The 12,989-nt window shown below is 49.0% G+C and overlaps 1 protein-coding gene across 1 annotated transcript; it reads left to right on the plus strand.

The window, feature by feature from the left end:
* The first annotated feature begins 1,914 nt into the window (after positions 1 to 1,914).
* On the plus strand, positions 1,915 to 3,571 carry LOC133885896 (uncharacterized). Its single transcript, XM_062325663.1, has one exon. The coding sequence runs from the start codon at positions 2,076 to 2,078 to the stop codon at positions 3,267 to 3,269; it is 1,194 nt and encodes a 397-aa protein (XP_062181647.1). The 5' UTR covers positions 1,915 to 2,075; the 3' UTR covers positions 3,270 to 3,571.
* Positions 3,572 to 12,989: the final 9,418 nt, after the last annotated feature.

The following is a 12,989-nucleotide window of genomic DNA, read 5'->3' on the forward strand; positions in this document are numbered from 1 at the left end:
GCATGCCACCAGCTAGCCTAACTTTTTTTCTGAGTGCTGGAGGGCTGAAGGGTGCACACAAACCATCACCACCACCCAAAGCTACGTAACCAACATAGATGTGTCCTATCACGTATCTAAAAGATTTTGTTATTTAGTGCAAACACACAATTTTAATCACTAAATACATCCATATTATTATATACTATTTCTCAACAGTATTAAATATATAGAAAGATGAGACATATTAGACTCAGTTCCATAGATCAGACCTGTGTGTGCTATGTGTATTTTAATAAGCTAGCCACCTGAGCACCGCATAGTTCTCGTAAGACCTATCTTCATTACAGCAAATGCCGGCAACCAAAAAAGCCATCGAAACTAAACCGTGGAAAATTATGATGTTACTTTTATAAGCTCGACAAAACTTCCCCCTAAGATTCGGGATCGCTCTTTTAGATGGTTTTGGTCGTACAATAATACTTCTTAACTGAAAATATTAACACATACCAATATACAATAGTCTATTATTGTCAGGGGTGGCCTAGGCCAAGTGTTAGAGGGGTTTGAAGCACATGTGTGAAATGCACTTTTATAATCCGAATCCCAAGTATCAGTTCACAGCCTTTTCGTACATTTTTCATTAGGTTGGAAAAATATAGGCTAATTCATTTGATTTGCAACTTGTAGCCTTGTCTGAACCCCATTTTTATCTTCGTAATCGTAACTAGCATGCATCTTTCGATTCACAACTTCCGATCATTTTCATCTCAAAGCTGTATCATTCCGATAAAAGAGGCATCTGTATTACCATAAGGCCAAACATTGCAATTTCAAAAGGCGTGTAAATCATGCACTGCACAAAAAAATTTGGAGCACAAGTTCCACCCATCACGGCAAGAACGTCGACAGTAGGGATGCGGTCGGCAGAACGGCGGAGCTGCGCACGACGATAACAGGATGGGCAGTGGGCTCGTGGTGGCGTCCGACTACCGCAGCCTAGCGACGGGGACCTGGCTAGTCAGTCGGTGGTGCAGTGTGGCACCTGCAACGGCGTCGACGCCCAGGAGGCTGATCGAAATGGATGTCGTTCGCGCGTCTAGAGGCTTGGGCTTGCACTTCGGCGTGTCACGCCACACGTAGGCCTGTCAACGGGGCGGACCGGGTCAGATTTCAGCGGGTTTTACACTGGCGGGGGCGGGCCTGAGCCAAAGCAAATTTTGCTCCACGGGTGTTTTGGGTCGGGTTCTGATTTGGATTCAGATTGAGGCAGGAGAGTATATTCGTATACGGGTGTCCGAAAAGCTAGGCTCACCCGAGCAGGCCAGTAGCTCAGCCCGTCTGCACGCCACAGCAGCCGCTCGCCCACTGCCGCTCCTTTCGCCAAGCTGCCACCCCTGTGTCTCCCTCGCACCCGTCATAGCTCACCAGGTCGTCGTTGTTCCCGCCTTGGTGATCCATGCCGCGTCGCCGCCACTCGTCTCTGCCACCGCTCGTGGGGTCCTGTTGGGTTTCGGATCCCCGTTAGGTTTGGAGCTAGGGTGATTTTTCGTCCGTTAGACGTTTCAGGGGTAAGTCGGATTTTTTGTTTGAGTTTCAGGTTAAGTGCACAGTTCCAATACGCCCTATTGCTAGGTTTAGTTGCACGAGCATCTTAAACGAGAATGTGGTACCTATCATAGTCCTAACAGAAAGAAAATGAGATCCTCTGACGTTACGTCTCTCTTATGCTGCTATAGTACCCTCTAACTTTACACATTTGCATCCATCAGATCCGGAGGAAACAAATATATCGAGTGCTACAGTGAAAAAGTAAAATGAAATTGATAAAGTTTTCAAACAGTACCGCAAACTACTGTTTAATACTCTAGCAGATACGAATCCATATAGCACTAGACTCATTGCGCTGTGGCTCCTTAGGTCGGAGGATCCGGTTCCAACCGGAGGCCTCCGCAAGCAACATTGCAAGGCCCTGTGCTAAAAAAAAAAGCGGCTGCTAAAACCCCTGGCTGCGAGAAACAACAGCACGCGCTCCCCACGGTCGCCTCCCCCTGCTCAACACAATAGTCATCAACAGTTGCAATCCACTAGCCCACATGTTCGCCTCCATCTGCCGGCGGCGGCTCGCCATTCCTCTCCTCCCAATCCTCGCCGCCGGCACGAACCCCATCCGGTACAGCCCCGGTGCCGTCATCCTCCCCCACGGCTACTCCTCGACCGCCGTCGCGGCGGCTGCGCCGGACCCCGAGCCCTGCCCCGACACCGTCTCCTACCTGGTCTCCTGCGGCCTCTCCCCGGCCGCCGCCGCCGCCCGCAAAGTCCGCATCCGGGACACGGACAGGGCCGACGCCGTCCGGGGTCTCCTCCGCGAGTACGGCTTCACCGAGGCGGAGGTCACCCGCACGGTCCGCCAGGACCCGCTGCTCCTCAACTTCGATCCCGACCGCATCATCCGCCCCAAGCTCGAATTCTTCTTCTCGCTCGGGTTCCAGCCCCGCATGCTCGCCGCGGAGCCCCACATCCTGGCGCGCAGCCTCGACAACCACCTCGTCCCCTGCATCGAGTTCCTCCGCGGCATCCTCGGCTCCGACGACAACCTCCGGGTCGCCGTCTCCCGCGTGCCCCGCGCGCTCATGGCCGACCTCGACAACCACATGCGCCCCGCCGTGGAGGCCTTCCGCCGCCACGGCCTCTCCGTGGAGGCCATCGCCAAGCTCCTCCTCATCCACATGGGCGTCCTCAGGATCGCACCCGACCGCATCAGGGAGATCTTCGAGGACCTCAAGGCGCTCGGCCTGCGCGTCACGGACACGGGCTTCCTCTACGGCATCCGCGTCATGTGCAGCCTCAGCAGGGAGACTTGGCTGCGGAAGGTGGCGCTGTACCGGAGCTTCGGGGTCTCCGAGGGCCAGCTGCTCAGGGCGTTCAAGACGCAGCCCACGATGCTGCTCGTTGCTGACGAGAGCGTGAAGAAGAAGCTCAGGTTCTTCCTGGACGAGCTCAAGTTTGAACTAAGCGACGTAATGCGGCAGCCATTGGCTTTGTCGTTGAGCTTGGAGAAGAACATCATGCCAAGGTGTGCCGTGCTGAGCTTGCTGATGAGGGAGGGCAAAATTGAGCCAAAAACAAAGTTTCTTCCGGCATTGCTATGCAATTCCAAGGTCTTCGCGGAGAGGTTTGTGTTGAAACATGCTACCGATTTGCCAAATGTTGTTAAGGCATTTGAGGGTAAGATTAAGTTTGAAGGATTCGGAGGTCGGGGATTGAAATGTTTACTCCCCACCGAATGACCGAAGCCAAGAGTTCAGTCCTCTGGACTGAAATCACTCTTCTTGGTTAGGCGGTTAGGCCATACAATGCCCATTGTTAAGGTCAAGGCATCTTGTAATTCTAACCTTGTCATTCATGGTGAGACAAAACTCCATTTTTGGGGCCATGTTTACTGCTATGGACCTATGGTTTATTTTCAGTATCTTCTACAACTGCAATGTAGCAGTTTTGACCTCGCGTTTTGTGGTATATATGCGTCCAGAAACATGGACATTGTGATGTTCAGAGGTACTCAATCTAACATTTGTGACTTGTCACTTAATTGTGTATGCTTTCTGCCAATTCTTCAATTATGTCGTGATTTCTATAGTTATTCACTAGAATGGGCATACTTTAGATTTTCAAACTGTGCTTCTTTGTACTGCTCTGCTGAAGTTGAGAGTTGTCTGATTTGTTCTCTCCCTAAATATATTTGTTCTCTCCAATGTTGAATGTTGCTACCTGTAATTTATTGTTGAGAGTCTGAGGCCTGAACTATTACATGGGACCTGAATATTTGATGGCATGACAGGCCCTTCAGGCCAGATGTTACTTTTGGTTCAAAGCTTCTTTGATTTGTGATCAAAGTTTCTGTAATCCTTCTTGCTTTGGGCAAAGCAGCAACACAGCCGGTGCGTTTTTGTTTCCCAGAGTGTTCCTGACAGGTACCTAGTCCTTTGGACAACTCAGCAACACAACCTGGCATAAACTACCAAAAAAAAAAAAAAAAAAAAAAAAAATCGTGGACAAGTTCTTGTGCTTTACTACTCATTGCAGTGTTTCATGTCGTGTAAAACCATACCCCATACAACTTAAGATCACTAATCCAAATGCACTTGGCCCATATCTTGTGAGCAAGCACAGGAGCACCAAACTGAGGCTTGCAGGGTGATCTGCAGCACTGCGCGTCTTGGCATCGACCATGGCGAGATTCTGGACGATGCAGGTGTGAGGTGCAATCCCAAAGAGAAAGTACGTGCCAAGGTTGTTGCTCGGTTAGTCGGTTGCTCCTGCCACCCGCGCACCTCGATGGATGGAACTGATCCGCGCTGCCGCCGCGGACATCGACGCCGTGCTGGATGTCATGGATGCGCAGCTGGGTACGCGAGTCCGCCGGGATGTCGAGCGCGCCCAGGTTGGCATCACTTGCAGGCAGCCACCCAGCTGAAGTGCTGACTACTGATGAACAACCCCTGAAGGATACAACCTGATGGTATCCTTCACGAATTACGACCATGTTTACATGCGTCTTGGCATCCAACTGCCGTCCATTTGATTTTCATTTGGAAGGTGGCCATCTATGTTCAGAAGTTAGGTTTCGCCTGTTCATCAGGTGACATCTTATTCTCGCTCGATGAATGAGCAACGGTAGCTTATTCATACCAGATAAGGTCTCGCTCGTTCGGCGGGTGAGAACTTCATATTGTCTACTGAACAGGTGAGATCTTCATGGATGCGACGCCGAGCAGACCCACCCATAAGGTCTTGCCCGTTTAGTGAGCGAGATCTTCTGGGTATAAAGCTAATGTCAGCTGACCATTTGCACCACACCCAACCAAGAGAGGGAGGAGAGGAAGAAAGGGAGAGGGAGGGGGAGGGGAGGAAGAAATTTGTGGTGAAGCTCTGCTGAAATAAAGAGGTATGTTAGTTTTTTTTTTTTAACTTGGTAGGATAGCCATTATTGGTAGGTTTTGACATAGGTTAGACATTAGATCTAGATTTTTTTACAAATCTGGTAGGATAACCACTAGATGTAGGTTAGGATGTAGATCTAAGTTTAGAATTAGCGTTAGACATAGTATAGCAACTAGATCATGTTTGTACGCATATTTTAGCAATTAGATATGGTAGTTAGATATATGATAAGTATTAGATGTAGCATTTAGACATATTATAGTCATAAGTTAGGTAATAGATATAGGATTTCAAGGTGTTTGATGTAGTGATCTGGGAATATTTGTTACAGTATATAATACATGTTAGACCATGATTGTAATAAATTTTTCATTATAGATGTGGTTTTACATAATTATTTATGTTCTATCACAATAATGTTAGAATTTTTATCGATGGTTGCCAGGTATGTCGGACCTATGGTAATTTAGGATTTTTTATGGGTACAGTGAAATATTATATGGTTTGAAAGGGGTAGTATTGTTCGTATTTCAGTCAATAGACAAGGGTATCTCTAGACCTATGCACAAAAGTGTCGGACACTTGTACGCCTAACTGATGCGGGGGTTAATAGACCCCGATGTTCAAGAGATGACCATTAGTATTGTGGGCAACTGTCTGAGAGATGGTGTATACTAGGAGGTATACCCGCTCAGTGAAGATCATATGTGGAGGAGGTACCTGCAGGATGTTGTGCAAAGAGGTTAACCTCCTATGTTGCTTGTGCAATGGAAGAATAAGGAGGCAATTGGGGAGATGGAGGGTAGGGGGTATGCAGAGGAGGAGGGTGATGAGGAGGAGTATGATGATGATGTTGATGTTGATCCGGATGGTGGATATTCATCGAATTATCCGACTGAACCGACCGGTGAGACAGACGAGGGGGAACGAAACCCTTCTCTAATTGAACAAATTGAGTAGGATGATCGTGAGGTGGACGAATGTCCTGAGTATGACATGTCAGATGAGGACGACGCTCATGTTCCCGTGAACTGGGACAATCCCAACTTTAACAACCTTGTGGTGAATGAGGGGAATCAGGTGACCTGGGAGTATACTCAGAATGAGGTGACCGAGTGTGCTAAGTATCATACTAGTTATGCCATAAAGGATGTTATGACTTAATGGGAGATATCACTTTGTCGGCAGTTTTATATTGTCAAGTCAAACAAGATGGAATATGATGTTAAGTGCGTGAAGGAGGGTTGCCCGTGGCAGGTGCACGACTTCAAGGGGAAGTGAGTTGATTACTGAGAGGTGTCGATAGTAGTGGAGCACACTTGCATCCTGGACGAACTTGAGCTCTACCACAGGAACATCACCTCAGTCTTTATCGCCGATGTGATGTATGCTCAGATTGTGAACAACCTGAACTACAAACTAGGTTCCATAATCAGGCAAAGTGAGCAGGAGTATGAGTACACTATCAGCTACAACAAGGCATGGAGGGCGAAGAAGAAGGCAATTGAGATGAGGTTCAGGACCTACGAAACATCATATGACAATCTTCCACACTTGCTACAGACCATAGCTCGAAGGAACCCGGAGATGTATTACAATATTGATAAGTACACATTATTATCAAAACCTGGCAAGTATGTCCTAAAGCGACGCTTCTTCGCATTAGGAGCATGTATCAAAGCTTCCGAGCATTGTTAGTCTATCATGTGCATCGATGATACTTTCCTTACTTGGAAGTACATGGGCCAGATCTTGATTGTTATTGGGGTTGATGGGAACAACCAAGTTCTACCGTTGGTATTTGCACTTGTTGAGAGTAAAAACATCAGCAGTTGGTATTGTTTCCTCTACCGTATCAAGATGATAATTATTAGTGCTCGACCGAACGTGCGCCTTGTACATGACCAACATGCTGGGATGCTCGCGACAATTCAGGATCTGCAAAATGGAACGGACGATGGCATGATGGGACCCGTGTAGCCAGATCTCAGGAGTAGGTGGTGCATGAGGTATTTAGGTGCAAACTTCTTCCACCAATTCAAGAACAATAACCTCATGAACATGTTCAAGAGATTGTGCAGTCGGAACTAGCAGCGGAAGTTTGATACTCTTTGGAAGACACTGAATGAGCTGACGAAGAAGTAAACACATGAGTGTGCAGGGAGGCCCGTGAGGGGACCAGAGGATGAATCAGTACCTCTTGAGTCCCTCCAAACAGATAATGAAGCTGGCATAACGTGGAGGATCAGATCATCTACTAGGTTATTGAGCGAGTGGATTGAGAATGAGCCGAAGGAGAAGTAGGCTCTGCTCTATGACACAAACTGGGATATGTATGACATTATGACTACAAATTTGGTAGAGGTTTATAACTGGGTGATAAAAGGTGTGAGGGGGTTACCGCTAGTGGGTTTATAGAGTTCATACTTTAAGGGACGTGCAAGTATTTCAGAGATCGCTATACCATAGCGCACCCGACGCTGAATGATGCTTGTATGATTTATGGGACGAAGATGTCTAAGTACATGGAACACAAGATAGAGAAAGAAAAGACGCACCGGATGAAGAGCATAGGAGCTGCACAGCACAAATACAAAGTTCTATGCAGGGATAAAGGAAGGAGGGGGGAGCCCCATTCAACGGAGGGATGGCCTAGCCCTGTTCAGGGCTTTTTCGGGGACCGAGAAGCATGGTCCGATGAAGGTCTTTCTTGGTCAGTTTGTGGTACGTAAGTCTTGAACTAATTTGTAATCTCCTGTATGTTAATAACGGATGAAGATTAGTAATTGTTCAATTTTTGACAGGCGGAGAACATCCACCCACTGGCAGGCGACAAGGACATGTCCCGCCACTTGGAGGCATACCTCTTGTGATTGTTCGGGTGGGTCATGTTCACCGAGACTCACGGTAACACGGTCTCGAGGAGCATGATCCCCTACGCCAAAGAGGTGGCGGACGCCGACTGAAGGAAATCCCGTAGTATAGTTGGGCTTCTATTGTGCTGGAAATGATGTACCGTGGCCTATGTGACGCATGCACGAAGACGGATAACAATGCCATTCTCACTGGGTGTCCCCTACTGCTTCAAATGTGGTCCTACGAGCGCATTGCCATCGGCAGACCCCTTTGGGATCACAGTGCCTACCAATTCCCTCTGGACGGTGTCGACGGCCCAACGATGGGATCGTTGTGCTGCAGACAATAGGTAACAACTCTGAACTTTGCACATATTTGTTAATTAGTTGCTTTCTTTATCTGTCTAACTTAGGTTGGATGCACAACCCTCTTGGTCCAGTATGCAGACACACCGCGTGTACCCAGACTTCATTCACCAGTTCGATGAGCTAACGGTGAACGACGTCCGGTGGAGGCCGTACACAGCAGAGGAGATACATCGACATGCTCCGTTTGGACTTTAGGTGTTGTGCTTACGAGATCGGGAGTACTGGCTCACGTGGTGCCCCCTTGTTTGCGACATCTATGTTGAGGAGTACTCACCAAATTGCGTGATGCGGTAGTTCGGGAAGTTCCAGCCGTTTCTGGTCCCGTTGACTAGGACGGTGCATGCCAACATACACAAGTACGTAACAATATACTTATCTTTTCACTGTACAAAGTGCAACATGTTAACTCAATTGTTTATGTTTTTACTGGTCCACACGCAGGGGGGCTCATAGCATGAGCACATTTGTGACTTGTGTCCAGACGTGGGTTGACAAATGGGACCATGCTGTCGAGGACATCGTCGACGAGGATCGGACGCACTTGGAGGAGGCGTATGCGAAGTACTTGGCCTGGTTCATGATTGGGACGCGCACCAGGGTCACGTAAACACCATCCGAGCTTCTGCGTCATGTCGTCGACGTTCGCGACACATATTCGACGCACAGGGATCAGGTGCGTTCGTTTGAGGTATGTACAATACTACGCGACTCCTCATTTTCTATACTTGCATTTACTACACTTGTTGCTAAAAAAAATTGAGTAATGAAATGAAACTTTGATTTTGTAGAGAGACATTCTGCACCAGATTGAGGTGGAGGCACAGACGACCAAGGTTCAGATCAATAGTGGCATCGAGGTCCCCAGGCAGGAGGTTAGCTCATTGTAAGGCCGAATTATCTGGCAGGTGAGAAAGGTCTTCAGGACGCTCAACTTCAGGTCATCTGTAGATGTTGAGATGGGAGCACGTGCGTTTGTTCCTCTCCCGGCACTCCCATCTGCGTCATTTGCTGAGCCACCACACCCACCTGCACATCTGATGTTCGCCACCGACTCGCCGCACCCACTGGACGTCCCCCGGTGCCACTGACCCCCACTACAGTGGCCCCTCGGCGCGACAATCCTTCTTCGGGGCCATTGACCCCCACTACAGTGGTGCTTGGGCTAGGCATTCATTCTCCAGCGCCGATGACCCCCGCTACGGCATCATTGCGTCCAGGCCAACCATCACCGGTGCCGGTGACCACTTCTAAGCTCAGGTCCGTCGACTTCTCGCGTCGTTGGCTCAAGTATGATATTGTGTTAATGCATAATCAATAGTTACGTAATTAACACTTTATCGGTGATAACCAAGTTCTTCATTGTTCCATGTGCAGATATCGATGATCTACGGGACATAGAGGCGCAGGGTAGCTACATGGAGTTGCTTAGCAGGGAGGGTTGTCAGTTCGTTGGGTACAAGTTTATCTTCGGAGAGAGTGACAAGCTCAGAGCGTCGTAGCTACCTGGTGCGCCACTGATAGGGACACAACCCTCCTAGGATAGCGACGCCACTCCACTACCCGCTGCATGCCCTACGCAGATGATCGTGCCACCATCGCCGCTGACATACTTAGCTGACCAGGTTAGAGCATGGAGGCTCAGAGTCACGAGGGTCGATGCAACCATAGGGGTCATCCCCAAGAGGGCATGTAACCTATAGGCTACTAGGTTATGTTTAGCTTCATAATCTTATATTATTATTGGTGTTATGAACTTCATGTGTAATCACTATCGTGGTTAGTGTCTTATATTAATGTATTATGTTGGTTGTCCTTCGGTACATATCGGAAGCATTACGTGATAGGCAAATCCTGGCTACTCCTTGGTACATATTACGATTTGCACATTACAAGTCAAATACGAATTCAAATCCTCGGTCGAACGGTAGAACACATCCACATTACTCCCAGTTGTTCCTCCGACCTTCCATGCGAGGTAGGATGTAGCGTCTTCTGACGTTGCCGACTCTCTCTCTTGGCGCAATTATTCCTGTAGTTCCTCGATAATGACGTGCAGGTAACATATGTATTCTTGAATATGTGATTCTATCCGGGGTCAATCCAATACGTGAAACTGCAATCATCCGTCTGAAAAAAGTGACAGATGGAGAAGAAATCATGTTGACAAAATCGGAAAGAAAGTGAGTATTATTTCTTCATGCTCTAAAATATGGACAATGGGAGAAACGATGGCCTGCGTCACTGAAATGCTCATAAACTTGGACTACAACATCTTCTCCATGTCGACATAGCGACCAAAACGAGCAAGGAAGAGCATTGTGGTTTCCGTAGAAATCTCTACCATAGACGTCTAGATGGGAGTGTGGAGGTGGTGGATCGATGGGGCCATCGAGATGATGAGGATACGCTACTGTCTCAATTCAATTCGAGGTCACGAGATGCCTGATATAGAAGATGTCCTAACAGTAATGGATAAAGTCTATTCGCTAGTCTGCATCGGCCTATTAGGGGTAGCACTGAAAAGTCTATTCGCTAGACTGCACTGGCCTATTGGTGGCAGCACTGAAAAGTCTATTCGCATACAGACCTACTACTTCATCTCCACCATAATCTTGCTATAGGTCTGAATGTACGTGATGTCGCCTAGAGGGGGGTGAATAAGTGTTTTCTGAAATTTAAAACTTCACAGCGGATTACAGAGTCCAGATACTCCGGGTCAATTCGGAGACTCCAGGTTGTACAGGATCTGGATACTCCGGGTGAACCCGGATAGTCCGGAAATAACAATAAATCGAAAACTATGAATTTTTAAGAGAATCTAGTTGAGTCTATGAGTTACCACAAGTTCCGATTGATGTATGAGCTTCTTTTCAACAACCACATGTGGTCACAAACTCGCAAACAAGTAGATTGGGGCAAACCACCCAAAAGATCAACTAGAACAAGAAAGTAAAGAAGATAAGTATTTGTTTCCCAAAGTTTGGATCCAATGATCCTACGTCTCCGTTGAGATGCTCACAAAGAGCCGGGTCTCTCTCAACCCTTATCCTCACCAAGTGACCACAAAAATTGTGCTCGGGGCTTACTCAACCTTCCTCTTCCCTTGTGGAGGTGAGGATGACATTCACAAACTTCCCGGGGTACTCCATAAGCTTAGGTGCTCTCCGGATGATGTCTAATCGTCTAGGAGCTCAGAGCTCCAAGAGTAACGAATGCGACTCGACGGCTTGACGATGAACTCAAGTGCTCAAAAGATGGATTTAATCTCACTAGCACTCAATCTCACTTTCCAACCCAAACTCCCAAATCCTTGCTAGAATTAATGCACTGGAGGAGTGGTGTCGGTGACATAGGAACCAGGGGTCCCTAAGTCCCGAGGCCAGGACAACAGAATGCCACGTGGCGCTTTCCCTTGGGGACTATCTCCCCGAGGTCTGAGAAGACCCAGTTCCGGAAGGGGTGCTCGGGGCCATGAACAGTGGTCCCCGAGTACCCGAGTTCCCCGAGGACCCGAGAAGGCAGTTTCAGGAGGGGTGCTCGGGGCCATGAACAGTGGTCCCCGAGGACCTAAGTTCCCCGAGGACCCGAGAAGGCAGTTCCGGGAGGGGTGCTCGGGGCCATGAAAGTGATCCCCGAGTACCCAAGTTCCCTGAGTACCCGAGAAGGCAGTTCTGGGAGAAGGCGCTCGGGGCCGTGAAAAGTGGTCCCCGAGCACCCGAGTTTCCCCGAGGATCTGAGAAGCCCCTTGCCGGTGGACCCCACAAGGGCTCAGCGGTGAGGTGTCAACTGGTGAGAGGCCCGATGCTGCATTTAAGAGAGAGCATGGCCTGTCACTTCCAACCACTCCCCCCACGCCTGCTGTCAGTCCCTGCCACTGCCTGGCAAGGAGGCGTGGGGACATTTAAGGCGGCGGGTTCCATCGCGCATCATCCGGCTCACCTTGGAGATATCGTCACTGGGCTCGAGGCATATCGCCTGCCGCCCTGCTGTGTCAGGCCTGCTTTGACCGGGCGGGCACGCGAGGTTGCTCGGTGGCTGCCCGGTGGGCTCCCCCTGCTGCAACCGCTAAAAAGTGGCATGATGACCGGTCTGGGACGCATTTTCAATCCCCCATAACAACAAACTGCAGCCCCATAATGGTTGCTTTCCATTTATGGCTCATGGGGACTCGTGCCCTCCTTTATGGGCACGCCAAGCCTCCCCGACAGGATATAAAAAGGGGAGCGCACCCCGGAGAAGAGCGAGGACCCCAGGATGATAGACAAGTTAACGAAGTCAGAACACACGAAGCTCGAAGCAAGACCAAAACTCTAGACTTAGACAAAAATTCTTGTAACGCAAGAGATCCAGACAAAGGCATTCCTAGAGCATTTATAGCATACACACAGGAGTAGGGTATTACGCTTCGTGCGGCCCGAACCTGTCTAAAATCCCTCGAGCATTTACTCCACTAGCATCTGATCATCCGTCCCGTCTACATCCCACATACTCTCATTTAATTCGCGTACGAGGCATATTCAGAATCATCCCCCCAGCCGAATGTCAAAGGGGGTCCCTCCGGATCCCCACTTGAGGAGTTCATCCTCCGACAGCTGGCACGCCAGGTAGGTGGGTTGCATCTCTGAATCCGCCTTGATTTCTGCAGGAAAGATGGTAGGCGGACATCGTCTCCAACGCACCGGATCCAAATCGAGCGAAGAGGTGGAGCCTATCGCTCAGGAGGCCCCAGTTTCCTCTGTTCATCAGTAGCAGTAGCGGTCAGCCTATACGGCGCCCCCTCCTTTGGGGACAACGGCGTTGGGCCCAGCAGGGCCACCACCACCATATCAGGCAGGCCGCCTA

The sequence above is a fragment of the Phragmites australis genome, chromosome 11, assembly GCF_958298935.1.
Source record: "Phragmites australis chromosome 11, lpPhrAust1.1, whole genome shotgun sequence".
Lineage (NCBI taxonomy): Eukaryota > Viridiplantae > Streptophyta > Magnoliopsida > Poales > Poaceae > Phragmites > Phragmites australis.

Bases quoted from the DNA above. Each gene is read 5' to 3' on its own strand.
- LOC133885896 (XM_062325663.1), top strand. From the start codon at position 2,076: ATGTTCGCCTCCATCTGCCGGCGGCGGCTCGCCATTCCTCTCCTCCCA.